This window comes from Montipora capricornis, chromosome 6 (genome assembly GCF_036669925.1).
Source record: "Montipora capricornis isolate CH-2021 chromosome 6, ASM3666992v2, whole genome shotgun sequence".
In the NCBI taxonomy this organism is placed as follows: Eukaryota; Metazoa; Cnidaria; class Anthozoa; order Scleractinia; family Acroporidae; genus Montipora; species Montipora capricornis.
This window is the reverse complement of record NC_090888.1, coordinates 3,448,240-3,473,337: the sequence shown is the minus strand read 5'-3', so window position 1 is coordinate 3,473,337 and position 25,098 is coordinate 3,448,240. Positions and strand designations below refer to the sequence as shown.

The 25,098-nt window shown below is 39.2% G+C and overlaps 1 protein-coding gene across 1 annotated transcript in view; it reads right to left on the bottom strand.

Annotated features, from left to right (window-relative positions):
* LOC138051307 (uncharacterized) overlaps positions 1 to 24,198 on the bottom strand; it is a 30,333-nt gene extending 6,135 nt beyond the window's left edge. The window contains exons 1-18 of the mRNA XM_068897489.1: positions 23,402 to 24,198; positions 21,613 to 22,052; positions 17,413 to 18,413; positions 15,350 to 15,486; positions 14,641 to 14,752; positions 12,205 to 12,389; positions 11,658 to 11,826; positions 9,083 to 9,179; positions 7,686 to 7,749; positions 7,492 to 7,585; positions 6,583 to 6,660; positions 6,400 to 6,498; positions 3,908 to 3,971; positions 3,276 to 3,310; positions 3,112 to 3,192; positions 2,762 to 2,825; positions 2,466 to 2,683; positions 1,848 to 1,979 (exon numbers count right to left, since the gene is read on the bottom strand). Coding sequence (XP_068753590.1) covers positions 1,848 to 1,979; positions 2,466 to 2,683; positions 2,762 to 2,825; positions 3,112 to 3,192; positions 3,276 to 3,310; positions 3,908 to 3,971; positions 6,400 to 6,498; positions 6,583 to 6,660; positions 7,492 to 7,585; positions 7,686 to 7,749; positions 9,083 to 9,179; positions 11,658 to 11,826; positions 12,205 to 12,389; positions 14,641 to 14,752; positions 15,350 to 15,486; positions 17,413 to 18,413; positions 21,613 to 22,052; positions 23,402 to 24,138 — 3,807 coding nt within the window. The 5' untranslated portion in view covers positions 24,139 to 24,198. The remainder of the gene's footprint in view (positions 1 to 1,847; positions 1,980 to 2,465; positions 2,684 to 2,761; positions 2,826 to 3,111; positions 3,193 to 3,275; positions 3,311 to 3,907; positions 3,972 to 6,399; positions 6,499 to 6,582; positions 6,661 to 7,491; positions 7,586 to 7,685; positions 7,750 to 9,082; positions 9,180 to 11,657; positions 11,827 to 12,204; positions 12,390 to 14,640; positions 14,753 to 15,349; positions 15,487 to 17,412; positions 18,414 to 21,612; positions 22,053 to 23,401) is intronic.
* Between the last annotated feature and the right edge of the window lie 900 nt (positions 24,199 to 25,098).

Sequence of the window (25,098 nt, the reverse complement as noted above, 5' to 3'; positions counted from 1 at the left end):
CGGAGACAAATACAGTAAACCAATCAAAACTCGAAGTAATTACACGTAGCCGACACAAAGCGCGGGAAAATGTGCACGTGCGAGCCGCAATTGGTTTTGGTTTCACTTCTGATTGGTTAAAAAAAATGGCGCGAGAACTTTGAACCAATCACTGAGAGAAGTAAATGCAAAACCAAAGCAATTCGCTAATTACTTTCGACACTCAATTGAAAACCGCTCTAAGGTAAGTGAAAAATATAATAGGACACGAGGTCCCCGACAAGGCATGTAACATAATAAAGAGACAGACGGCAAAAGTGACCACGTGACCATGATTTTCCCGCCATTTTCTACGTTTGCCCGCAGCTGCCGTATGCCGTTTCTCCGTGACAGAAGGCATTTCGCGTTTGCCGTACGCGTGAAATTTTCTTCTCGTTTTTTTCTTCATAAGAAGTTGTTTGCGAAAAAAAGTACCCCAAAACCATTTTCCGGTATGCCAAAGTTTCATGGTAATAGATAGTTCGTAACTGACTGAACTCACGTTGATTCTCTGTTGACCGACAAAACAGCTTCATCGAAACTCTCAAAATTTGACGGGTAAGGATTTTCATTTCATATAGCGTCTTTTTATGCAAACATTGTATAAAAGGCTTCGAGTTTTGTTTTTGCTTTTTAGCAATTTAACACTCGTGTTACCGTGGGTCACGTGAAGCTGAAATCACAACCTTCTCTCTATTTTACGTGAAACGTGATTCTAAATCTCTCTAATATCTAGCACGATAGCACATGTAATTAGCTGGGAGTCTACCTTATATTGATGAGAAAAGAAAACCGAAATACCCGGAGAAAAACCTTTGAGTCAGGTTGCGAATGACTGGAAACTCAGCCCACATACCATGGCTGAGTGGGAAACGACGGCGATCCGTCAATGCGTACAGCACAGCGTTTCCCAGATGTCACCTATCCAAATGTTGGAGGCATTAATATTTAGCATCCCGTCTGCGGCAAACAGACATCTTTCAAATTCTAGCAGCCTGTAGTTCGACGTTTCCCGATTCACGTAAACCGCGGCACTACTAAATGACCCCGTCCACAGGGACTTCAAGTAATAATAATAACCTTTATTTAAGGACGGTGCCTACTAATTCAAAGATATTTTTGCGCGGTTTATTGAATATGCGGAAAAAGCAGATCTTAACAAGTGTTATTGAAATCCAAAAACGAAATTGGGGGTAACCACGCAATTTTCGAAGATAATTAATGAACAATATTTGTAAAAAGCTTTTAACTACAAAGCGATGTATGGCGTTCTTTTCTAAATTAAAGCTTAATAATCTCTGAAATATGAGTGGTTACACCCAATTTTCTTTTTGGATACCAAGAGCACTTGCTAAGTTCTACTTTCTCCGCATAGTTTTGAACCGCGCAAAAATAACCCCGTATTAATAAGCACTACCCATAGGAAATCCGAGTATCTCGAGATGCGCAGAACGTATGCGCAATAACAATAGTAGGCACCGTCCTTAAAGAGGGTAACACCTATTACTATAAAAGTATTCTCTCCAGTGGCCCTCACTAGGGAAGGGAAACGAAACAGTGTTTTCCTCTGGGCGAGTCGTGCACCGATTAAAGGATAAAACGATTGACGAAATAAATGGGACGATGCCAATAACCCAAAGTGGAAAATCGGACCGAAATCCGTTTTTCCTTTCGTTCCAGACACAGCATTTTGTCCCTCGCGCTGGAAACTTTCTTCCACGCGCGAACCACGCTTGACGGGCCGCGTTGAAGCCGGTCCTCAGACCAGACATTTATGTTTGATCGAAAACAAGAAGGTATTCACAAGTTATCATGATGATTGAGGTTACCTCGGTGTGCCTATCGACGTTGGGTAAACATAGAAGGGAAACAGATGTCATGTCCATCTTCTGACCAGCTTCAATTTTGCTTAGAACGAACTCACACAACTCACTGCTTACAAAATGGGAACACAACAGCGCCTGTGAAATGAAGAGGAAGATCGAAGAAGTACGTCAAATTTCAGTTTAGCGCAAAACACGGAATAGAGACTTAGCGACAATCTTTCAACTGAAATGCGTATCTGATGGAGTACGATAATCTGCAAAAAACCGAAGACAGAGATCCTGCAAGTTTCGAACGTTAGATCTTATAGGACAACTCAGCTAAAAGAACCGATAACAAGAAGTCCGCGTACAACTGCAAAGTACATCACGTCAATTTAAATCATAACTACAGGTTTTCACTAATTTCTCCATCTCTCATCGCTCTCGTGATGTCAGCACCATATCAAATGAATCAAGCAACCAACCAATAGCCCTTATCGGAGTTATCAGCGATTTTGCCACCTACACGAGGCTAAGGGGTCATTTTGTATGGAATTGACCCTAAAGCCTCTTTCGCATGTAGTTTTAAACAAAAGAAAATGTACCTGCAGGCTCAACTCCAATAAGGTCTATTGCAATTACCTGGAGTTTGAGTAGATCCTCATTACAACAACAGCAGGAGCACTCTGGTTGGGTAGCACTCCCTGTATCAGAACTCAACTGAGGACCATAATAAGAAGCCTTGCTAGCGGATCGGCGCGAAGGACTGGAAAACAACAAGGATCGAGACAGCTGAGGAGAGTCTTGGGGAGAGACTGGCTTGGAACTGGGACAGCCTGGGACTGGCAAACTCACTGAACCTATAAAATGTTGAGCAAAATAAAAGCATCCAATGGCATCCTTGCTGGTTACGGTTTGAATCAAGAGAATTCACTCACCTTGAAACGGAGGTAGCTTATCCAGCCACAAATGACGGACTCCAAAATGTCCTTCGCCTTTCGGCTGATTAAAATAAAAACAAGCCTTTAATTTTTTTTTTTGACGCAGAAAAGATTACAATGAAACAACACTGAATTGGCTAGCCAGGATTTTGTCATGTAGAAATCTTCTAAATTAAATTTGTTTCTTTGGAAATTTATCAAAACGAAATGGCGACGGGCGAAAAAATCTCGTCTTAAAATTTTCAGCCAATCAGAGGCACAAAGAGAAAAGCAATGGTGCCTCGCTTGGTTCATTTGATCATCTGTCTCTGTTGTGATTGGTCAATTAATGTACTTCCAGTACTTACAACGTGATGATGAGATGAGGATGGCATGCGTTTCCTTTGAGTTCTTTCCATTCTCTTCAAGTAGATTCCACAAAGTGACATCTGGAATGAAAAAAGCTGTATTCAAGAGAAGCTAAAGATGGATTACTCTAATTTTGTAAAACATGAAGGAATGTTTAGTTTACCACTGTACTGTCATAGGAATCCACTCTAGCTTTATCTGAAACGCAAAACATAAAAATGTAATTTTATTGCTGCAAACTCATCTACGCTTTATGAACATTTTCCCATATAATATACAAAGGTGAACCAGGAAATAAGTAATATTCACGCGGGCTAATCCCTGGTTCACTGCTGCTTAAAATGAATACAAGTTTGATAAAATTGAATGCAAAACATAATTACATTGGTTAGGACCTAGATAAAGGCAACTTATAACCTCGTTTGAAACGCTGGAGTCCACAGTACGCGACACTGCCAACAACATCACTGGAAAAGATATTCCTCAACCTAACAATTGATTGGATGAAGCTTCCGTCCAACGACTTTTTGTCTTGCGGTGGGAATGCTAAGTGCGTGAATGTGGCGTAGCGCGTCACACGTCGTCTTTCAAATGGAGCTTGATGCAAATCGCAAACGTATGAAGGACATTGCCTTCTTTGCATTTCGTAGAAAACAGTCAGTGCAGCTACCTCTCGTCTGACTTTCAGACACCGCAACTTGTCATTACAGGATGCGGCCATAAGAAACAGCTGTACTGACATTGTACTAAACATTTTGTTTGGAACACGCTACTACATTACGATAAATAGCAGACCATTTAGCACAGCTTCAAGGAATCCAATGGCTAAATCATTGCGAACTGCATCTGGTTTACTGGTCTGAAAGAAACAATAGAAAAAATTGGTGAAATTGATGCAGGACTACTTATCGTGGGTCGCGGGAAGGTGGGGGGAGGGGGGAATGTGAATGTTTTTTCTTGTAATCAATCTTAGCATCATTTGGCAGGGTTTTGAGCGGTTCATCCCGTTTAAATAGAGGCAGGGCTTCGTTCGCAAGGCCAATGGGCCTAATTCGCGCGGCGGCCACATTGGCCGCCATACAATAGATTTCGTACCCCGAGCCTCGAGTTGAAATGTTTGGGAATGAGTTTTGGTGGGACAAAACAAAAGTTTTCAATCCCTCGGGCTCAACATGGCTGCCGTGTGATTTAAGGCCCGCCCATTGAGCATTAATTAATAATACTGGAATTTAACTAAACCCTTCTCACATAAAGATGATTGACCCCACCTCCTCTAACGGCCTTAGTTATACGATTTTTGTGACATTATTATAAGAACCCACACACAGTTTCGTCCAATAAAATGGTGTGGTTTGAAATACTCTCACAGCAAAAGTATTTATAAAGTAAAGTAAAGTAGACCTTATTTAACGTCGATAACTCGTAACAGTAACTTTTAATTACTGAGGTCGACGGTGCGTTCATTTTACTCCCCCCACTCCATCAGTGCTCCGTTTTACGGGTATTTAAAGCTACTTAGCTACACGAAAAGGAAAGGAGTCGAAACAAGGATGCGAGATCCGGGAATCGAACTCAGGACCTCTTCTTGCACCAAGGCCGCGCACTAAACGACTGTGCCACCCTTGCTCCTCAAAATGGTCTGGCAAGATGATTTAAGGACGTTCGCGCTAATTGGTTGTGCGCAACGTTACTGCGCATGTAACGCGACTGTAATATGTTACGCATTACTTTGAGCATTAGTGAAGTTGAGGTTTTAAAACCTTTGCAAAAACCGTGGACGGTAAGTCTTGCACAGCGTTGGATCAGAGAAGATCGTGATCAGTCAAAATTGATTTAAAATATTTATGAAAGTAGACTACTGCACGACTGATATTCGCGAGGTTTTATCAGTCGTGCACTAGTCTACTTGACTTTCATACAAATTTTTCAAGCATCAGTTAAAATAACATGGCGACAAAAACGCCGAGGAAAAAATTACAGGCCGGCAAAAGAATGACACATTTATTTCCGAATCATCATGAAACTTCAAAGAGAAGTGAGCGGGAGGATGGAAAAGCTCTGGAAAAGGTAGCTGATCGTTAATATAGACTAGTGGCTGAAAGTTTGGAAAAGTCGTGGACGAACCGTTGCGTAAATTTAATGGGGCTATTTTGTTTTTAATGTTTTTATTACCCTACGAACTTAAGTTCAAAGTGAATGCATGTTTTTAAAGTTCTTTTCCTTTACTTTCGTGAAAATTGAGCAGTATTTTCGTCCTCGTCCACTTGAATAGTGCGGACCTCCGTGGAAACTATCAGCGATTGAATTTCACAAAAAAACACACTCCAGACAGTGTGTCCAGAGGATGAGCATGACGGCAATGGGGAGATATTATACAAAACACCAACCAAATGAAGATGACCCCTGCTTAAAACGTCGTTGCTATGCTTGAAAAAGGTTTTTTTTTTCGGTAAAAACCGTTCATCTCTTCAACGATCGATCCTCTCTGGGGTTCCTGTCCTTGCCCGACAGGTCACGCAAAAGCGTGACAAACGAACTTTTCCATGAGCTTTGCAAAATCACATCGATTTTACTCGTTCAGATCATCGGTGACCCCTATTTTTTTAATCATGAATCACTTACTTTACTTACTATCTACAAAATATGATGAAATAAAAAAATTCTCACCGTAAGAAGTTATCTTTTTTTAACATTTTCTTTCCTCGTGCTATCGAATTCCGGTAGTGGTTGCAACGGATAGAGCTTACGAAAACACTCGTCGAGGATGAACTCTACTGTTTAACACATCCCTAGCGGCATACAATTATCTAAAAATCTCACTCCTAAAAACCTATGCATGGAAACTTTCACTTCAACAGTTTATTTTTATGATTTTCGATGGATGAGCAGATGAGCCTACATCTCGCTATTATGACCGATTTCTCGAAATTAAGGCATTTTTCCACTGCCATTTTCTCCGAAACAAAGTCGGTGACCCCCATTTTTTTTTTTTCATTTTTGGGATAAGTACTTTATGACCTAACTCTAGGCGAGAAATGAAGAAAATCTCACCGTAGGAAGATTTTGGCGCGAACGTCCTTAATAGACATAAACGTGTGGGGTTACATGGACAAAAAAGCCAAATGTTAAATACTTGTAAATAGCCAGCTGGTTTGCCCACGGCCAGTAGAGATTCTTAAAAGTATTTGTTGTCGTTTCTGGCATTGATTGTGTTTCAATGGCTCTGAAAAGCCCCTATGAGGAGTGGTCAATTAAGTGTGTATATATTTACATACATATGTACTCACCCCCAACAAAGTAAGAAGTGTTTCTAACGACAACACATATTTATCAAGGAGACGAAGAAGCACTTCCATGAAAGCTGCCTGTTCATGTTTTCTTAAACACTGAAAATAAAATAAAAAAGATGAAATGACTTAAGTACGTATTGTTAGAAGAGTTTTAACTCTTGGCTTGGTTTATCCGAGTACCTGAGCTAGGGGCGTGAACTGTAATCCATCTTCATGTAGCAGATAAGAATGTGTAGTCAAAACTTCAACAAGCTCTTTCTGTTGAATACGAAACAAGTGTGATGAGTGATAACTGTATCGCATTTGCTGATGAAGACTGTGTGATATACAGCAGAAAGCTTCGACTTGGAATTTTAGAATATTTTGAGATAAGATTCTTGATATATTAATATTTGCTTCAGTGCTCTATCACATTTACAAGTTACACTCAAATATGAATACAGTGAAATCTCTATTAAGCGACCACCCTCGGGGCAAGGGCTAGTAGCCGCTTAATGGAGGTTGGCCGCTTAATAGATGTTCGTCACAAATTAGCATAATCGTTAGTAGAAACGTCACCTTATTCTAAAGCAAACACCTTTAACGGCTTGTGACAACTTTCGCATAAGAGACAGCTCTAATACCCAACAACAATACAGTACTGTTAGAAAAAAAAACATATTCTCCTAAAAATGTTAAGATGAGGTTCTCCCAACTTAACAAGAACAATCTAAACTATGCCGCAAACTGAGTTGATTTTGTAACCGGAAAAGGCAGAAGTGTCTGTAACTGAAATGAAGCATTTCGGGTGCACAATTACTTTTAAAAATTCTTGCAAGGAAGTTTGTGGCGAAAAGCCAAACTAAGTGTATTAAACTCTTGGTGGCCGCTTAATAGAGGTGAAAACAAAAGGAGAACTCCCATCGGGACGGCCAAAATGTGGCCGCGGATGCTTAAGAGAGGTGGCCTCTTAATAGAGGTTTGATTTACAATATTATTCTACAATTATTTCGGGACTTTACTTTGATTACTGGAAGCTTAATAGAGGGTGGATGCTTAATAGGTGGCCGCTTAATGGAGGTTCCACAGTACAAATAAAAATATTCTTACCTTAGGAATTGTGCAAAGAGTAGACTGGGCATGATCAGGATCACACTGATGAAGATATAGCACTGCTCGGACGAGGTTATCAAGTGGAGACAGGCTAAAACCAAATCATAAACAATTCCGTCAAATCACTTCCACAACCCATTCAGGGCTTTTCACATTGTATGAGATGTTGCAAACAGATGCACATCACCAACCTGTAATTAACACCCTCGGCTGTCTTAACTTTCTTCAAATCTTCCAAAGCAGCCAAGGCAGTGTCTACATCGACAAAAAATTAATTGTTACCAATTCCACAGCAAAATAGGTTGATGTTTTTTCTAGAGCCGCATTTCGGCACCTCAAAGAGAAGTTGCTCTTTACAAGTGCTTCATTCCTGTAAGTACGGTATATATCCGGACTTTTCAAGGCCAATAAAAAGAAATGAAAGCAAAAACCAGAATTAACTAGACCAAATGGCAGAAGTAAAAACAGGTTGACTACCTACATGTAAATGCAAATTTTTCATGGCTAAGATTGCGTGGGACCATCAATGATACCATAAATGCTGACATAAGCAAAGGTATTGCGGCTTGGCTCAGCCAGTTCATCTATAATTTTCGTAGTTACTAAAACAAGGAATGACCTAAAATGACCTAAAATGAGCTACAACAGTATCTAACATGTCCTAAAATGATCTAAAATGACCTAAAATCACCTATTCATTTTAGGTCATTTTAGATCATTTTCGGTCATATTAGATATCGTTGTAGCTTATTTTACGTCATTTTAGATCAATTTAAGATACCATTGTAGTTCATTTTAGGTCATTTTAGGTCATTCCTTGTTTTAGGAACTACGCTATAATTTAGCCCACAACCTGATGCAACTGAACATGGACATGAATGCTGATGAATAGAATGCTTTTTCCTTGTTTAATGGTTGGCCTACTGAGCAGTTTTTGCCAGTAATCTTGCATTCCATAAAATTCACCGCTCAAAGTCATCATTGAGCAGTAAACCTACACCTAGGTAATCACTAAGTCCCACAATCCTGTAGAGTACACATAAAATTAACAAATTGAAAGTGGTTCAGCGTTGTCTCTACTCCTATCGACAACGATATTCGTCATCACAGTGGTCAAAATTTTACCACAATATTCAACGCCAAAGAAAGGTTGTATTTCAGAGCGTGACCAAAATCATGACTCAAAAAAGAGCAAGCGTTGTCTATAACTTCCTCGCAATACGATTGGTTTATTTCTCAAAATGGGCGTGTCTAATTACATTGCGTGACAAAATGACGCGAGCATGACGCGTACAGCATTGTCCAGACTCTCATTGACAATTGCGAGATTACAAGCCTTTGTGGTAAAAACTGCTTTTTTTTCCCAAAAAGACACATGAAGACAAAGTAACAAAAGCCATTCCCAAAGGTTACTGAAAATTTATAGCCAACTACGGAGAGGAACACCATTTACCCAGTTTAATTCACGGCAAAATTATATCATTTTTAAATGGTATATTCAGGGAATCCACATAACATAGGCTGTCTGAATATGTAATTATCCTGTGATCGAAATAACATAAGTGTATAAAGCATACATTGAACTAACCTGAAGAAAATCCACTAAGTGAAGACATGAGAATTATCTCAGAAACTCGACTGGGCTTTCCTTTCGAGTATAGTTTAAAAATTTTCTTGGCAGTATTCTAAATAAAGAAAAAATGAAATTTAAAACAAACTTTCAGTGAAGAGAACCAGGTTGAATAACTGAGACAAGTTGTCTATATCAGATTGACTTTGATAAAAAAAATAGATATTTACTGTTTATTTTATCAGCGCAAACAATTTGAGATTATGATCTTATTCAAGTTTTTGAAATAAAAATAAGTGATACCGGTAACTAAAGAAAGAATGACTCCAAGATCATTTAAAAGTTGAAGTTTAATCAAGAAAGGATAGAGTAGTTGAAACGTCATTCTTCAATCTTACTTTTGTTACAATACCAATACCAAGAAACTTTAATTCATATTTTTGGTTAACTACAGAAATGAGATAAGATATTGCAGCCTTGGTCTATTCTTCAGATGTCAACATCTAAACTATTATCTTTTAAGTCCCTGTGATGCTTATTTTTTCCAGGTTTTTAAATTTTTCATTCAAATATCTATAGTGTCTGGAGTGTAGTATTTCCTTATAGTGTAGCCAACAAATTTTAGCCTAGCCAGTTGGGCCCTGGTAACTAATGATGCCAAAGAAGTAACTTGATCGCATCTCTTCAGAAAAAAATGTGCAAAAGTGTAGTGCTACACAGCCAACGTTTGTAAAAACGTAACCCTTCATCGTCCTTGTACATGTTCATTGCCGTGACTTTAACATCTTCACTTCCCACCGCCTGCTCCTGTCTGACCTTGTAGCTCAGTCGGTAGAGTAGCTGTGATCTAACCCAAAGGTCGTGGGTTCAATTCCCACCCTGGTCAGAGTTAACTCTGTCCTTTTGTGGGTCCATTTCCATTAGTAGGGTTAACGCTCACATGGTTCATATGGGGAACAACTAGCACTTCACATTGCACTCTAATCAGTTAAGTCTGTTGAAATTTATAGTGCTACAAGGCCAACATTTCTAAAAACGCAACCCTTCCTTGTAAGCTTTTTGTTAAGACTTTGTAGAAATGTCAGACAATAGTTACCCTTCGGATTCAGAATGGAATTACATTCTTGACTTCTTTGACGTCATTAGTTACCAGGACCCAACTGGATCAGCCAAAAATCAAAGGCCCACTATGAGGGAAATAATTTTGAAGTATTTTGTTCCAGACACTATTTAACAATTATTCGCCGAAGGTGAAGTGATTATCAGTGAATATTCACCGAGAGGAAGTCGAGGTGAATATTCACCGATAATCACTGAGCCTGAGGCAAATAATTGTTTTAGCATAAATTATACACAGGTGATTATTTCAAAAAAGAGAAAAAAAACATTTCAACGAGAAATCATCTTCACTTACAGTGGCAAAACGACTACTGGCAGGCATTTTGTCCGTCGAGGTGATTATTGAGGAGATAATCCGAGACAGCGAGCCAATGAGAGCACGTGATTTTGTATAATCACCTGTGTATTTATACTAAAACTATTTAAACGAAAAGTTAAAAAACAATGAAGAACATAGGCATCACAGGGACTTTAACAAAACTATCCTTGTATCTTTATTATTGAAAGAGGTTTAGAATCATCCTTCATTTTATGAAGTCAAAAAATACTTGATTCTAGTTCAAGGAGAGCAGTTTCATTTTCTCCCACATTGTACCAAGTACAATTCCAATTGAGTGACAATCTGACAACCATGCACCTATAGCTACATGTAAGAGCAGTAAAAGCAGCAAAAAGTTTAAATATACAATGTTCCACACACATTGAATAACCAGCTGACTTTATCAATAAAATTGGCTCCTCTGTAACAAAAGCAAAAAAGGAAGCCCTTGCAGAAATGGCCAAGAGTGGTTTTGCATTTAAGGACGGTGCCTACTAATTCAAAGATATTTTTGCCCGGGTTTATGATCATGCAGGAAATGTACATCTGAACAAGTGTTTTTGAAATCCAAAATTGGGGGTAACCACGTATTTTTTAAAGATAATTCATAAATGATAAATTGTTAAAAAGCTTTAAAATACAAAGCAGTGTATGGCGTTCTTTCTCAAATTGAAGCTTAATTATCTTTTAAAAATTCATGGTTACCCCCAGTTTTCTTTTTGGATACCAAGATTACTTACTAAGATCTACTTTCTCCGGATAGTTTTAAACTGCGCAAAAATATCCCTGACTGTATTAGTAAGCATCACCGATAGGAAACCCGAGTATCTCGAGATGTGCAGAAAGTGTGCGCAATAACAATAGTAGGCACCGTCCTTAAATTTCAAGAACTCACAGTGGGATTAAAATTTCATCATAGCTGAATGAACGTTTTTCATAACTAAATGCAGTTCTTATACATATATCTTTCCTTGAAAATAGATAATAAAACTTTGTTACAAGTATTATAAACAAAAAATCACACAATCGTCTTGTACAAGGGGTAATTAACAGATATTGGTTGATGTTTTGAGACCTTTCTGTACGTATAAACATCACTCACACCTATTAATTCTAAAATGTACTCAACATTGTGTGATTTCGTTCATTAATAACCTCAGAAACAGTGACTGGTTCGTCAGAACCCAACAGTCTCTCATCCAAGAAGTGAATTAGACCATCTGCAACAGGCTGTCCGGACTTATATGCTCTATCGACAATATCTCTCAATGTAAGACCAGACATTGTGAAATAATCAACACTCTCTTTGTAAACACTTGGGATTCTGCAATAGAAAATATTGATCCTCTACATTAGATCTACTTTACTCTTTCCTGATGATGTCCCCACATTGACAAAAACTCCATGGATCCCAGGAGTTGATAAACATTAATTCATAATTTCCATAAAACCCCAAGTTGGTATCCAGACCCTTGAACTAAAACAAGACTCTTAAGTTTACGATTTTGGACATGACCACTGAAAATTTAGCACAGTTTGAGGGACTATTTTGGGTGGCAAATGTAATTTAATTTTTCACGTTAATCAGTGGTTGATGAGTTCAGACTTGTGACACCGCAATTGCCCTGTATGCATGATATCAACAATCTGCAGGCCTCTGACACAAATATACTAAAAGCGTGAATGTTGCTGGCATACAAACCTTGCACATAACTCAGCCAGATTTGCTGCAGACTCGCATAGCATTTTCCTCACTTTTCTTTGTTTCCTGTCTTCTTTACTCATAAAGTCAGATAAACACAATGTTCTCAGGAACAAGTGCTGTTCACACACAAGATGATGGTACACCTGTGCATTATGCTTCTGACAACGATTTGCAAGGGGCATCTGTGAAAGAGAAAGACATTGCTAATTAATATTGATAATAATAATAGGTTCACATTTACTTGTAATCATAATCTTCAAAAAACTTTAATGTGTAAAACTAAACAACAAGTCTCCAAATCAGCTATGGGTAAGCTTTCATCAGCCTACTGATCGGCACGAGCATGAAGACAACAACAGTGGGCTGAAAGACAACCAACAGTCAGCAACCAAACCAACTATTATTATTATTATTATTATTATTATTATTATTATTATCGTTATCGTTATCGTTATCGTTATCGTTATCGTTATTTATAAAAGAAAAAGAATCCCTGTCCACAAAACATGAAATTTAATTTTCAATAAGACTGCAAAAATCAAATAATTTATATACTCAAAGCTTGTTGATACATTGTACTTGAGACAAATAATCTTATGTGAGTGAATGTTTTGCATCAAAGACACGAGGATATAAACATTAATTTGGTTTATCAAACCAGTCACTAAAGGTCAAATAACCACCACTGAAAGACTGCAGGGCTGAGGTTTCGCGTATGAACACTTCATCAAGCAGGGCAAAATAAAGAATTACGACTTGTCCGGAGGGTGGGGGAGGTATCCCATTGCTGGACACATGGTACTGAAAAACCCCAAATAAATTAGCTGAATAAAAGGGGTACATTTAATTCCAGAGGGAATGATAGTGCCATACATGTACACTGTAGTTCTGACTGGTAAATAACAACCTTATTCATTTGACGCTTAAAAGAGCCTAATGATTTGGCTGACTTAATCCCATCGTGAGTGTCATTCATTCAAGTTGATAATATACCGTGCACCAGTGGCTCAGTTGGTTGAGCAGCGACACATGAATGAAGGGGGTAGTTTGTAAAGAAACTGTGGTGCTGCGTCGGTGGGGAAGTAGTATACAAAAATTTGGTTTTATCAACAGAGTTGATAATGTAAATTAGCCACCGTACAGAGACTCTAAAAAGCTGACGTTTCGAGCGTTAGCCCTTCGTCAGAGCGAATCGAGGAATTATGGGTTACGTGTAGTTTTTATAGTAGAGTAGGAGCTACGCTATTGGTGGTAACATGGCAACGTGAAAAATAGCAATATATTAGTTAAATGAAAAGCGTTGTTCCAGATTCAAATGCTTTTCATTTAACTAATATATTCCTATTTTTCATGGGGGGCATCTTTCACTTCCTTAAAATAAATTGTAAACTGCGTAACAAGCAGTCTGGCTAAAGTCCCCCACAAAGTATTGTAAATTAGTCCTGAAAAGCCCCGTGGGGAGAGACTAATAGCCTCACTCCACTTCACTTCACTTCACTGCATACAGTAAAAAGTCGTGTATAAGCCGCATCTTTTTGTCAAAATATTGGGCTCAAAATCGTAGGTGCAGCTTACATACGAGACCATTGCTTTCAGAGGGAGTAAACTGGCTGGTATGGAGTCACAAATAACCCTAAAAACCTTCAGTAAATCAAAGATTAAACATATTCTTAGACCGATCACTTCAACACTGATCTCTCTACTGAGAAAATACCACGCTATTCGGGAGAACTCATGAGGCAAGATTATCACAAGCAAACAGACAAATTTTGCTTTTTTCAAGATTTTATTTTTTTCTCAAAATCATGCTTGGAATTTTGGGGGTGTGGCTTATCTATGAAAATAACTATGCAAAAATGAAGTGAGAGCATGAAAGGAACGCAATAGATGACAGACAAAGGACAAATCCATCAGCCAACAAACAGCAGAGCATTTCTACAACAACCAACGTCAACACTTGGCCAATATCTTGGACTCATTATCAACAAGCTACCGTGACTCATACAAACTGTCCTTTAGTACATGAATTTAGTTTTGGTTTGTTCAGGAAGATTCAAAGGAGAATGGTTCAGTAAATGACCGTCATTCTCAGCTTGAGTTTTGCCATCATTATAACAACCAGAACTGCACTTACTCAACTGCAGTTGCTTACTTCAGTGCGGCCCAGTGGTTAGGACGCTTGCCTTGAGATTTGAAGTTCTCCGGTTCAAGACTCGTTTTGACCACTCACTGAATTTGTTCCTGTTAGTCCCTGGTTCAACTTCGCGGCCACAATTTTATTGTAAATAGCTAACTGGTTTGCCTCCCACCAGTTGGGATTCTTAACAGTTGTTGTTGTTGTGTTCTGTCGTTAATTGTGTTTCAGTGGCCCTGAAAAACCCCTATGGGGAGCAGTCAATTTAAGTGTGTATTGTAATATTGTAATTCACTTACCACAGCTTTGTAAAGATGCGTGGGTTCCATGTTCTGTAAGAGGTACACAGTCCAGTCAGCGTTATTACTGTCTCCTTGCTGTGTGTGTGGCTTTTGCACTCTGTTTCTATAACTTTAAAAACCACCGCTGTATAATTTCAGTAAAGTGGTTACAGAACATGCAACTTTTAACTAGAGATTCAATAATTTATAAATAAAGATAAAGTCACTGCTTACGAGCCAGAAGGCCCATCAGGCCGGCCCTTATCTCCAGTTTCCGTAGCATGAAGCGACTAGGAGTATTTACACTCCCCCCTGGATGGGATGCAAGTCCATCACAGGGTTACCCCCAGAATTACGCCGGTACCCATTTATACACCTGGATGGAGAGAGGCACCGTGAGAGTAAAGTGTCTTGCCCAAGAACACAACACAATGTCCCCAGCCAGGCCCCGAACCTGGACCACTGGATCCAGAGTCGAGCGCACTAACCATGAGGCCACCGCACCTCCCACAATTTATAAATGTTCTGTATTTATCATGGCATACTTCCCACGAAATTTCTTGCTATGTGTGGCAAAATTAACTGGAGATTTTACTTTTTTTCCCTCTCTCTGAACCCCCTACCCCTCCCCCCATTGGTGAGCAAAATACAACTACATTTGTATCGTTCTTGAATATGTTAAGCACTGTCATCTTTGCCAAAGCTCCCTAACATTATCAATCCTCACCTTCTGCTCCTTTGAAAAGCATCACGGGAGGCTCTGGTAAACAAGACAACACTTTCCTCAGTTGCCATCACATATCTTGATCCGACAAATGGATACATGCCAATTAAACAAATGTCCAGGGATGGCTGAGGACAACACTGTGTAGAGACAAAAAGAACCCACACATTTATTAGCTTGGTGGAGAGTAAAAGGAGGTGTTTTATGTTAATGGAAAATTGTAAATTGTGCATAAACATCATCCCTTAATTAAGTTATGACATGAATAATCCCAAGCAGTATTTAGAAAACAAAACGCCTTGGAGCAAAAAGTTCTAATGCTATAATGATATCAGTTAAAAGTTATGTTAAAGAAACTGGAACAAATTAAAGAACATTTTTTTAAAGCCAAGAGATAAGGAAAATCACATTCTTCTATTTCTATTCTTTCCATCGCCCCCGCATTTAGCAAAATGAAAGAATTCCCCTTTATAATTTTAAAGAAAATTAATAAATTCATTTGTAAGTAACACCAAATTCAGAAACACATTGATTTTCTTGGGATTAGCTAATCAAGCAGGGAAACAAACAATTTTTTTCAAAAAACTTACGTTATACCACAACAATTAAGTCTTATTATGTTTACCAAATTTGACTATTACTTCTTCAAACTACATTTTGTCAAACATATAGCGGTTATTGACCAAGCATGAGGTCAAGATGGCTGGATATTGGCCAAGTTCTTTTTTTGCATGTTTATGGACCAAAACAAAGTCAAGGTCCATAAACCCGCAAAAAAAAATCAGGCCATTATATCCAGCCATCTTGACCGAACAAGCTTGGTCAATAAAGGATTTATTATATGGGATAAAACTAAACTTAAAAAAATGATCTTTGATCTTGCGGGACCAAGCGAGAAATATCCATCTTGCCCGCTCGGGTAGCCAATCACAATGCAGGATTTGGTTCATCTTGCCCACTCACGGAGCTAGTCATGTATAATAACAGACTATATTACGCTGGAAGCCTACTAACTAACAATTAGACCCGTAGCCCTTGCGGGCTACGGGTCAATAGCCCATGAGACGAAGCTGAATGGGCTATTGACTTGTGGCCCTTGAGGGCGAAGGGTCTAATTGTTTTAGTATCACCCAACTGGTCGGACAGAAAAGGCAATAATAAAATTAGCAAATGCAAGTTGAAAATATATTTATTTGGGAATAAAACGAAAGAAAGCGTCACTACTAGATGACCATTACTAATAGTCCTCTAGTAGCGTAGCCAATCAAAATGCAGCATTTGCATTAGTCCACTAGTTGTGTGATACTAATGGGTATTAGTATCACCCAACTAGTGGACTAATGCAAATCCTGCATTTTAATTGGCTACGCTACTAGAGGACCATTAGTAATAGTCCCCGACTAGCAAAAATTTATTTGGGAAATTTATTCCCAAATAAATATTTCTTCAACTTCGCCCTTCGCCCTTACGGGCCTTGGCTTCGCCTCATGGGCTATTGACCCGTAGCCCGGTCTACATGTAATTGTTAATTACACAGTTCAAACTCCTCTTTTCTGCCTCTGCCCCGTTTTCGTTTTACGAGACATCTGGTTTGCCTCTTCTACTGGGCAAACCTGCCCAGAGGGAAGGAGCACAAACAGGACTCGAGGTCCTATGTGAGGTGCTCCACCTTACCCTATCCAGACCAGAAAGACCAGACCACAACACCGGGAACTACATGCCCTGCTCTTTACGACAAGTGTGCGGGTTCTTTTACGTCCCACAGGATTATGAACATTGAAGAGTTGTGAGACGGGACCTCCAGCTTATCGTCCTTATCCGAGAAGACTAGAGAGTCTAACCATTTGCCGATGTAATTACAAAGGTAGCACTTTCTCCTCAGTTATTTAAAGACCCTGAGTGTTGGTCCAGCCGGAGTTGAACTCACGAACTCCCGCGTGACAGCCCAGTGCTCAACCAACTGAGCCACCGGTGCGCCCCACCCCTCAATCTGTTTCCTATCATATCCTGCACAAACAACAGCAATAGACCTCCTCCAAGGAACATTCCCCTTCATTGACACTTACTTGTCTTAATCTTTCTAGATCAAAAACAGGCAGATTCCACCCACAATCACTTGAAAGCTTGTTAACAGCAGCCAAGTAAGCTACCTCAGACAGTTTAACATTGGGAGAACTGCCATGTCTCATTGAATTTGATGCAGCAAACAATCTTGTTCCTTGACCTGCTGACAAAGATGCCACGCTTGAACTGTCCTTGTCTTCTTCCACAGGATCTCCTTTCCTTGATAAGACTGGTGAAGATGAATGGCTGCCAGTGGAGAATCTTACAAACGTTTTTCCCGCATTGTCAACCGCAAAGGTGACATCTGAAGGTGATGATTCACCTTGTTGGCTTCCAAACTGAGACTCCTGAAGGAGTTTGGTTTCAGGAGGGTTTTCCTTCACGGCTTCAGAATCTGCTGTTAAAACTTCAAAATTTGAAACACTAGAACCACTTGTTGATGGCAGATCTTCCACGATACTAACAGGGCTATCACTTTGAATATCATCATTTATTTTGCTGGCATGATCTCCCAAATCACCACTTTTTAAAGAAATAGCATCAAGAGCTGAGCTTACACCAGAATCATCACAAGAATCATTTGGAAAAAGGATAACAGCGTTACTCTTCATGCCTTGAGGACATTGATCAGACTGACTCATAACATTCACCAGACCTTTGGCCTGTTCTGTCAAGGTCTGGTCCTCAATCAATAATTGTTGATCAGTCTTCCAATCAACAGCTGCATTCATTCGTATCCAATCAGAAGCAGCTGCATACATGCGCACAGTGTAAGTCTCAATCCCCTGTTTGGTGATAGCATGCAGCATGCTACTGCATGCCGACACGCTGATAGTATCACATGTGTACTTGTAATACGACAAAAGTTTACAGGTGTTGAAGACATCATACATAAAACCCTCCTTGGGACCTGAGACAAGGAAAAGCATCCCACACAAAGTGGGCTCTGAAGGACTTCTTTGAACCAGTGGAGATTTCTGCAGTTCTTTGATGTGATAGATTCCTGTTATGATAAAAAAATATATTGATTACAACAATAAAAAACTGCAATAAACATATCTAAACATTCTTTAAAATACTAAAAGCTTGGCTAAAAACTTTGTTAAAAAAACAATGTTTCAACATTAGCTAGCTGTCATTATCAAGTCAAATTTATTTGAAAATTGCAAACTATAAACACTAAAAGAACAATAGTTGATAAGGTGCCTGTATAATGAAAGTAAGGAACAATGAAAATTAAACAAAAAGTTTGGCACATACGGAGTCTGTCTGGATATTCAAATTAGGCTTGAGACTCTTAATGAGGAGCAAATTTCATAGACTAAGCAATCAAATTTGCCCTGGCACTTCCTTAAGACCTTAAATTGGCATTTTTTCTAAAGATCGATTTTTAACAAGAATGTTTAGATATGTTTTATCCCCGTTTTTTGTAGTTACATGTTTTCCAAAATCACTTCTTCTTCGTATGACAACAATAATCTTGGAAAAAAACTTGGTCAGAAAGTACAACTGATGATGTTCAATTGACCCAAATACCACAGCAGCCTTTAACCAGAGGGATAGTGTAGTAGCCCTTGCAAGGTGTCTACGATTTGGTGTTGTTTTGGTTGCTTAGTCTGATTCTGTTTTGGGTAGAAAGTCAATCACAGAACTGGCTACAATCCAGGGTCACAGGGACATTTTTTCTTCATAGTTGTGTTCACGAAGTTGATACAGTTTACATTTTGAGCATCCTGCTTCAAATTTTGCACTTTTTTTTTGGCTTTCTTCAAAAAGAAATTTTCTGCACTATCTATGGTTCACGATTTAAATTATTGTTGTTTCGCATACAGGCACCTCAAGCTTGCTATAAGATATGACGTGGGAAGGTGCTGTGTTTTGTAAAGGTTTGTATAAAGAAAAACTTATGTGACTGTTTTGAAAGGCAGAAATTACAAATATTTATCAAGCGGTGAGAGGAAAGAAGACAACACTCTTATTACATGTACATGGTGTTGATTTCATTTGAAAATATCTCTTATGTCTGACTTACAAAGCAAATTCAATGGGGTCCCTTTTATGACTATCCAACCTGAATCTTCAAAAAATCCATACTTTGTAATTTAGAAATTCCCAGACACAATCTGACTTTAATATTAACCCTTTCCCTCCTTAAGAGTGATACTTTCAGATTTTACTCTGTCTAATGCCAGATGATAACAATTATTACTCGTCATTGGGGGACTCTTAAGGACGTTCGCGCCCAAAATGTTCCCACATACAGCTTTTTTTAAAACTTGCCATGCAGAAAGGTAATGATCTACATTTTTCTCTTTAATGGTCCGCAATTACTAACTTTAAAATCTTGAGAGACCTGGATTGAGGAGAAAATGATGTCAAAGACTCACTAGTTTAAGAATGCAATGCATGTGTACGCGGCTGAATTAATATGCAACATGGGAATTTCGGGCTTTCAGACTTTTAAACTCACGTTTTGCATATATAATAAGCTCCATTTACACGCTGAAATTTTAAGCTAGTGAGTCAATGACATCACTTTTCCTTAGATCCAACCCTCTGAGGTCCAATTAGTCACTTTGGAACGTGAGTAATGGCGAACCATGAAATCCAAAACTTACACTTAAGTAACCAGGCTTTTGATAAAAATCAAAGTTCAAGATTTTACCAGTCAAGCGTTAAGCAATCACACTTTCAAAATCTCAAGAAAAAAAGGAAGTGATTTTTTGATCATAGTAGCACTTTCAGGGTGAAAGCATTTAAGCCCACTTTTTGACTAATATAACTATATCCAAAACAAGTTTTAGGAAAGGGCCCTGCGTGTAATATAAATTAAACAATAGTGGACTTTTTACATGTTTACAATAAATTAGCCTCATCCAAACACGAGGGGGAGACGCAGTCGAGGGTTTGCATAACTGTAGAGGATTCTCCCAACTCTCCGCGAGTTTAGATGACGCTGTAAACACGGAAAAAAGTCCTCTATTGCTTTTATAAAATATTTCTCAAAAATAATTCCACAAATGAAGGAAATGCTGGTCTTCTTCCTTCTTGACTGAAACATATTTTCTTGATACACGCTCATATTTCCTACCAGCTAAACAAAACACGCATCTGACAACGCATAATGAATAAACACTCATGTGATGTCACAACTGTGTTTACATACTCTCACCTAAACACACCTATTGACCAATGAGAGTGAACGTACTATCCTCATTATTTTTATAAATAATACTAGCTCTGAGACATACCGTATGATACTTAACTTATTCTTAAGAAGGCTAATTTAATGACATTGTACCATAGAACACTGCAAGATATATTGATTTTTATAAGGTTAAGAATGGGCTGGTATCAGAGTCTTTAAAGGATATTTTCCAGATAAATCATGACAAGGAAAGTATACATGTAGGTATAATTTAAGAAACTCAGATTTTACTTTACCATGTTACAACACAGTTATGTATGGAAACATTCCATTAAATTGTAGATTCATGGGTCCATGGCTATGGGCTAAACTTACTAAACAAGAGCCTAGAGAGGAATTTAATAAAGACATTAATTAACCCTTTCACTCCCAAGAGTGCCACTTATAGATTTTACTCTGTCTAACACCAGACGATTTTACTCGTCAGTGGGGAACCCCACGGGGCTGAAAGGGTTAACAACAGCTAGATTCACTCAAAAACTATGTCCCCATTAACCCTTTCACTCCCAAGAGTGCCACTTATAGATTTTACTCTGTCTAACGCCAGGCGATTTTACTCGTCAATGGGGAACCCCACGGGGGTGAAAGGGTTAACAGCTTTTGAAGCTACGATAAGTACCAGTAAGGAGGAGGTTTCGGTTTTTGTAGAAGGTTGTGGGAGGGAGTGTGACTTATGCAAAATTTGATCTGTAGCATTGGTGTTGTATTGGAACTTTATGAAATTTTAGAAATAATTTCTAATAATAATACGAATGATAGTTTGTTAGGTTATATATTCGTTCTTAAGATTTTATATTTTAGAAAACGACTACAGCAGTTTGTGTATTTTATCTAGTCACTGTTAGTTGGTATTTTGTGTCCCCAACTAGTGCCTTGTGGCACTAGAACGAGGAGACACTTTAATAAAGTTTATGTATTTTTATGTATGTATGTAAGTATTTTACATGTACATGAAACCCACAACAAAAACGAACATTTCATCAACAAAACACACCTTGTGTGTATGTTGGTAGAAGCTGCAAAGTGTGAAGTGTTGCTGAGTCATTCCCATCATTGGTGAGTTGCTCAGCCCTAAATCGGCGATACAACATTGTGAAACTCTTAACTTTCCACATGCAGCCATCCACAGGAATACCAACACCATATAGCCCTCCAAATGCCACAGTCACAGGATGCCCAGGTATCTCGGACACAGGCCCTAGTATTTCCTTTGGCTCTGGTGTGAAATCTTTAAATACTTTCTCTTGTCTAATGGTTGGGAGCAGTGCATCCCTGGTTGATTTTACTGCTGGTGGTTGCAAGGAGAAGGATGAGCATTCATCAAACGACCATAACACACAATTGTCATCTTTAACTGGTTGGTGAGTTTCCTGTGTTGAAGGGCCTTCCTGTCCCAAAAGGTTCTCTATGCTCCATTCAGATCTTGGTGTTGTCCTGGCATCAAGCAAATAAACATGTACCGGTATGTTAAAAAAATGTTACTGACTATGGTAATTTGTATTTTGATTAGCTCAGGCTTTTCCCTTTCCTTGGACATTCTAATCCACTTCCAATAAATTTAATGGAAGTAGAGTGCAACCATAAAGTAATAATTCATGATGCTGTCCTACATTGTACTCACTAGCAAAAACCAACATTTGATTTGATTTGTTCTAATTTCAATTGATTTGCAGTCCACCCAATAAGTAGAGCACTAATGCTTGGCTAAATAACCTTGAGACTTAAAGTTATTATTACAGTAAAAAAAATACACCGCTGCAATGAGTTAACTAGTCTCCCTTACATCTGTTTTTATTGTTACCACACAACACTCTTCAGTGGAGGGGAGCTTGTGGACACTAAAACCAGCTGCAAGGGAGTCTACAGATGCCACCAAATCAACCTCTAACATTCTCTTTAACTGTCAAAGTAGTCAAAGGATGACATCACAACCTACCGCTGCAGCTAGCTATAGTAACAAAATTGCTTATGTGCTGAGTGCAGTGGATGATCTTACACTCTGATCAGTGTCAATGGCTAAGGTAGCATTTTCTCCTTAGTTATTTTAGGACCCTGAGTGTTGGTCCAGCTAGGGTTTAAGCATGGCAGTCCAATACTAAAACAACTGAGCCACTGGTCTGCAATAGCTCATCCCAAGCAGTAGATCTCCATCCAGACAGCCGCAAAAATTATGAAAAATGAGCAGTCCTAGCTGGGTGAACTTTTGCAACTGTTGGCAACAACACTGTACTCTTATTTTACACTTCTATTGCTATGCAAAAGAAGTACCAGAAGTCCTTGATTGTGGCCTACTGGATCTAGAACATGCAAGATAAAAAAAAGTAAAGTAAAGTAACCTTCAAGTGAAGCTATGATCTTCGCAGTTACGAAAGCAATTTTTACAATTGCGTAGAGAAGCCTGAAAAATTCAGGACTTAAGTCACTTGATTTCATATCCGCAGTTCATATGATTCATTCATATACCATTTCATCATTAAAGTAACGTTATTTAACGTCGATAACTTGTAACAGTAATTCAACTGACAAACCTGAGGTCAACGGTGCACTCATGTTACTCCCCCCTCTCCATCAGTGCTCCGTTTTACGGGTATTTAAAGCTACTTAGCTACACGGAAAGGAAAGAAGTCAAAACAAGGATGCGAGATCCGGGAATCGAACTCAGGACCTCTTGCACCAAGGTCGCGCACTAACTGACCGTGCCATCTTTGCTCCTCATTGTTAACACAAACTGACAGGGCAACAATAATGTTCTTCACGTTAGATATACACTCAGATGGCCATACCTGTTCTGTACAATCGTGAATTTTCCACTCCAACCTGATGATGCAGACTCTTGTTCTGACACAAACACAAGTTTGAGAACCTGCACATCTAAATTAGATCTTACAGCTAGATATGAATCACTCATCACCAGACCTCTGACACTCATGCAAAGTTCAACGTCCAAAAAGTGTTCCATGTCACACAGAGCATCCCCACTCCTGGAACCATCCGCGGACATCTGATTATTCCACCTAAATAACCTCACGTTTTTGTCGCTGGCGACAGCAATATTTCCACTACTGGGGCAACAACATATAGCACTAACATTGGATAGTGTGGGAATTTCTACAACAAGAAAGGACTTGTCGCTTTTGGCTGTTTCTTGGCGTTGACGGAAAGAATACCCTGCCACAAACGTGCGCACAGCCTCGTCAAGATTTGCTTTGAACCAGTTGAAGTAGGCGCGAGAGTGCGTGTGAACGATGCGGCTGCCCGAGGATTTTCTCCGGTCCGTTTTCCTTTCAATGGTTAAGACGCATTTTGCCATCTCGTTGCAAATCAACTTGATCGGTCTCGAAATAGTTGGAAACTGGCACAAAAGAGGAAAATTTGGCAACTCCAGAGAGTAAACCAATACTTTCATGTCTGAAGTTGCGAGAAAGAGATAGTCCTTCGTTGAAGTGATTGCAGTGGGTTGAAAGGTGTCAAAAAAGACTCTTTGAGCCCTGAAGTGATGGAATAAGAGTACCCGTACCATTTTAGACGTTTAAATCGCAAAATAAGCGTACAAAGATAAATCACAATCTTTCGTCCGCCATCTTTGCCATAAACATACCGAGCGAAAACTGGTGTCGGATGACGGTTATAATTCCGTGTCCAAGTATCCTAAATGAAAAATCCCCCTTAGGGCCGATTTACACGATACGATTTTGTCGCATGCGACAAGCTCACGACAGGCTTACGACATGACTTTACGATTGTCGCAGCGTTTTAAAACATGTTTCATGCACAATTTTTTTTTGGCCAGGTATCGGAGAGCCAGAACATGTACGGTGGCTCAGTTGGTTGGTCACCGGGTTGTCACGCGGGAGGTCGTGAGTTCAACTCCGGCCGGACCAACACTCAGGGTCTTTAAATAACTGAGAAGAAAGTGCTGCTGTGTAATTACATCTGCAAATGGTTAGACTCTCTAGTCTTCTCGGATAAGGACGATAAGCCGGAGGTCCCGTCTCACAACCCTTCAATGTTCATAATACTGTGGGACGTAAAAGAACCCGCACACTTGTCGCAAAGAGTGGGGGATGTAGTTCCCGGTGTTGTGGTCTGTCTTCGTTGGTGTATCATGGTTGGGAGGGTAAATGCTCGGAGATATTAGCTACACCAAGCTACTCTAAAAATCCAAGGGTAAATAAAGATATGTGATATATGATATGATATATATATGACGGAATGTTTGAACAAGAGAGAAAAACGCAGTACCTCCAAACATGGCGCTGGAGCGTCGTACTAAACGACTTACCCCGGGATTTTGGCCCTTGCGATCGCTTTTTGACGCAGTTGACCCCCGGAGTTGACCCTTAGCTGCTTTCCCGGTACGGCATTGAGGGAGAGATATGTCGGCCCCCAAACCATAGGTGACAAATCGCACTCCTACTCACAGCTCGAGACCGTCCTTGTCAATAGAGTGTTAGATATGGATCGTTTAAATATTCAAGGG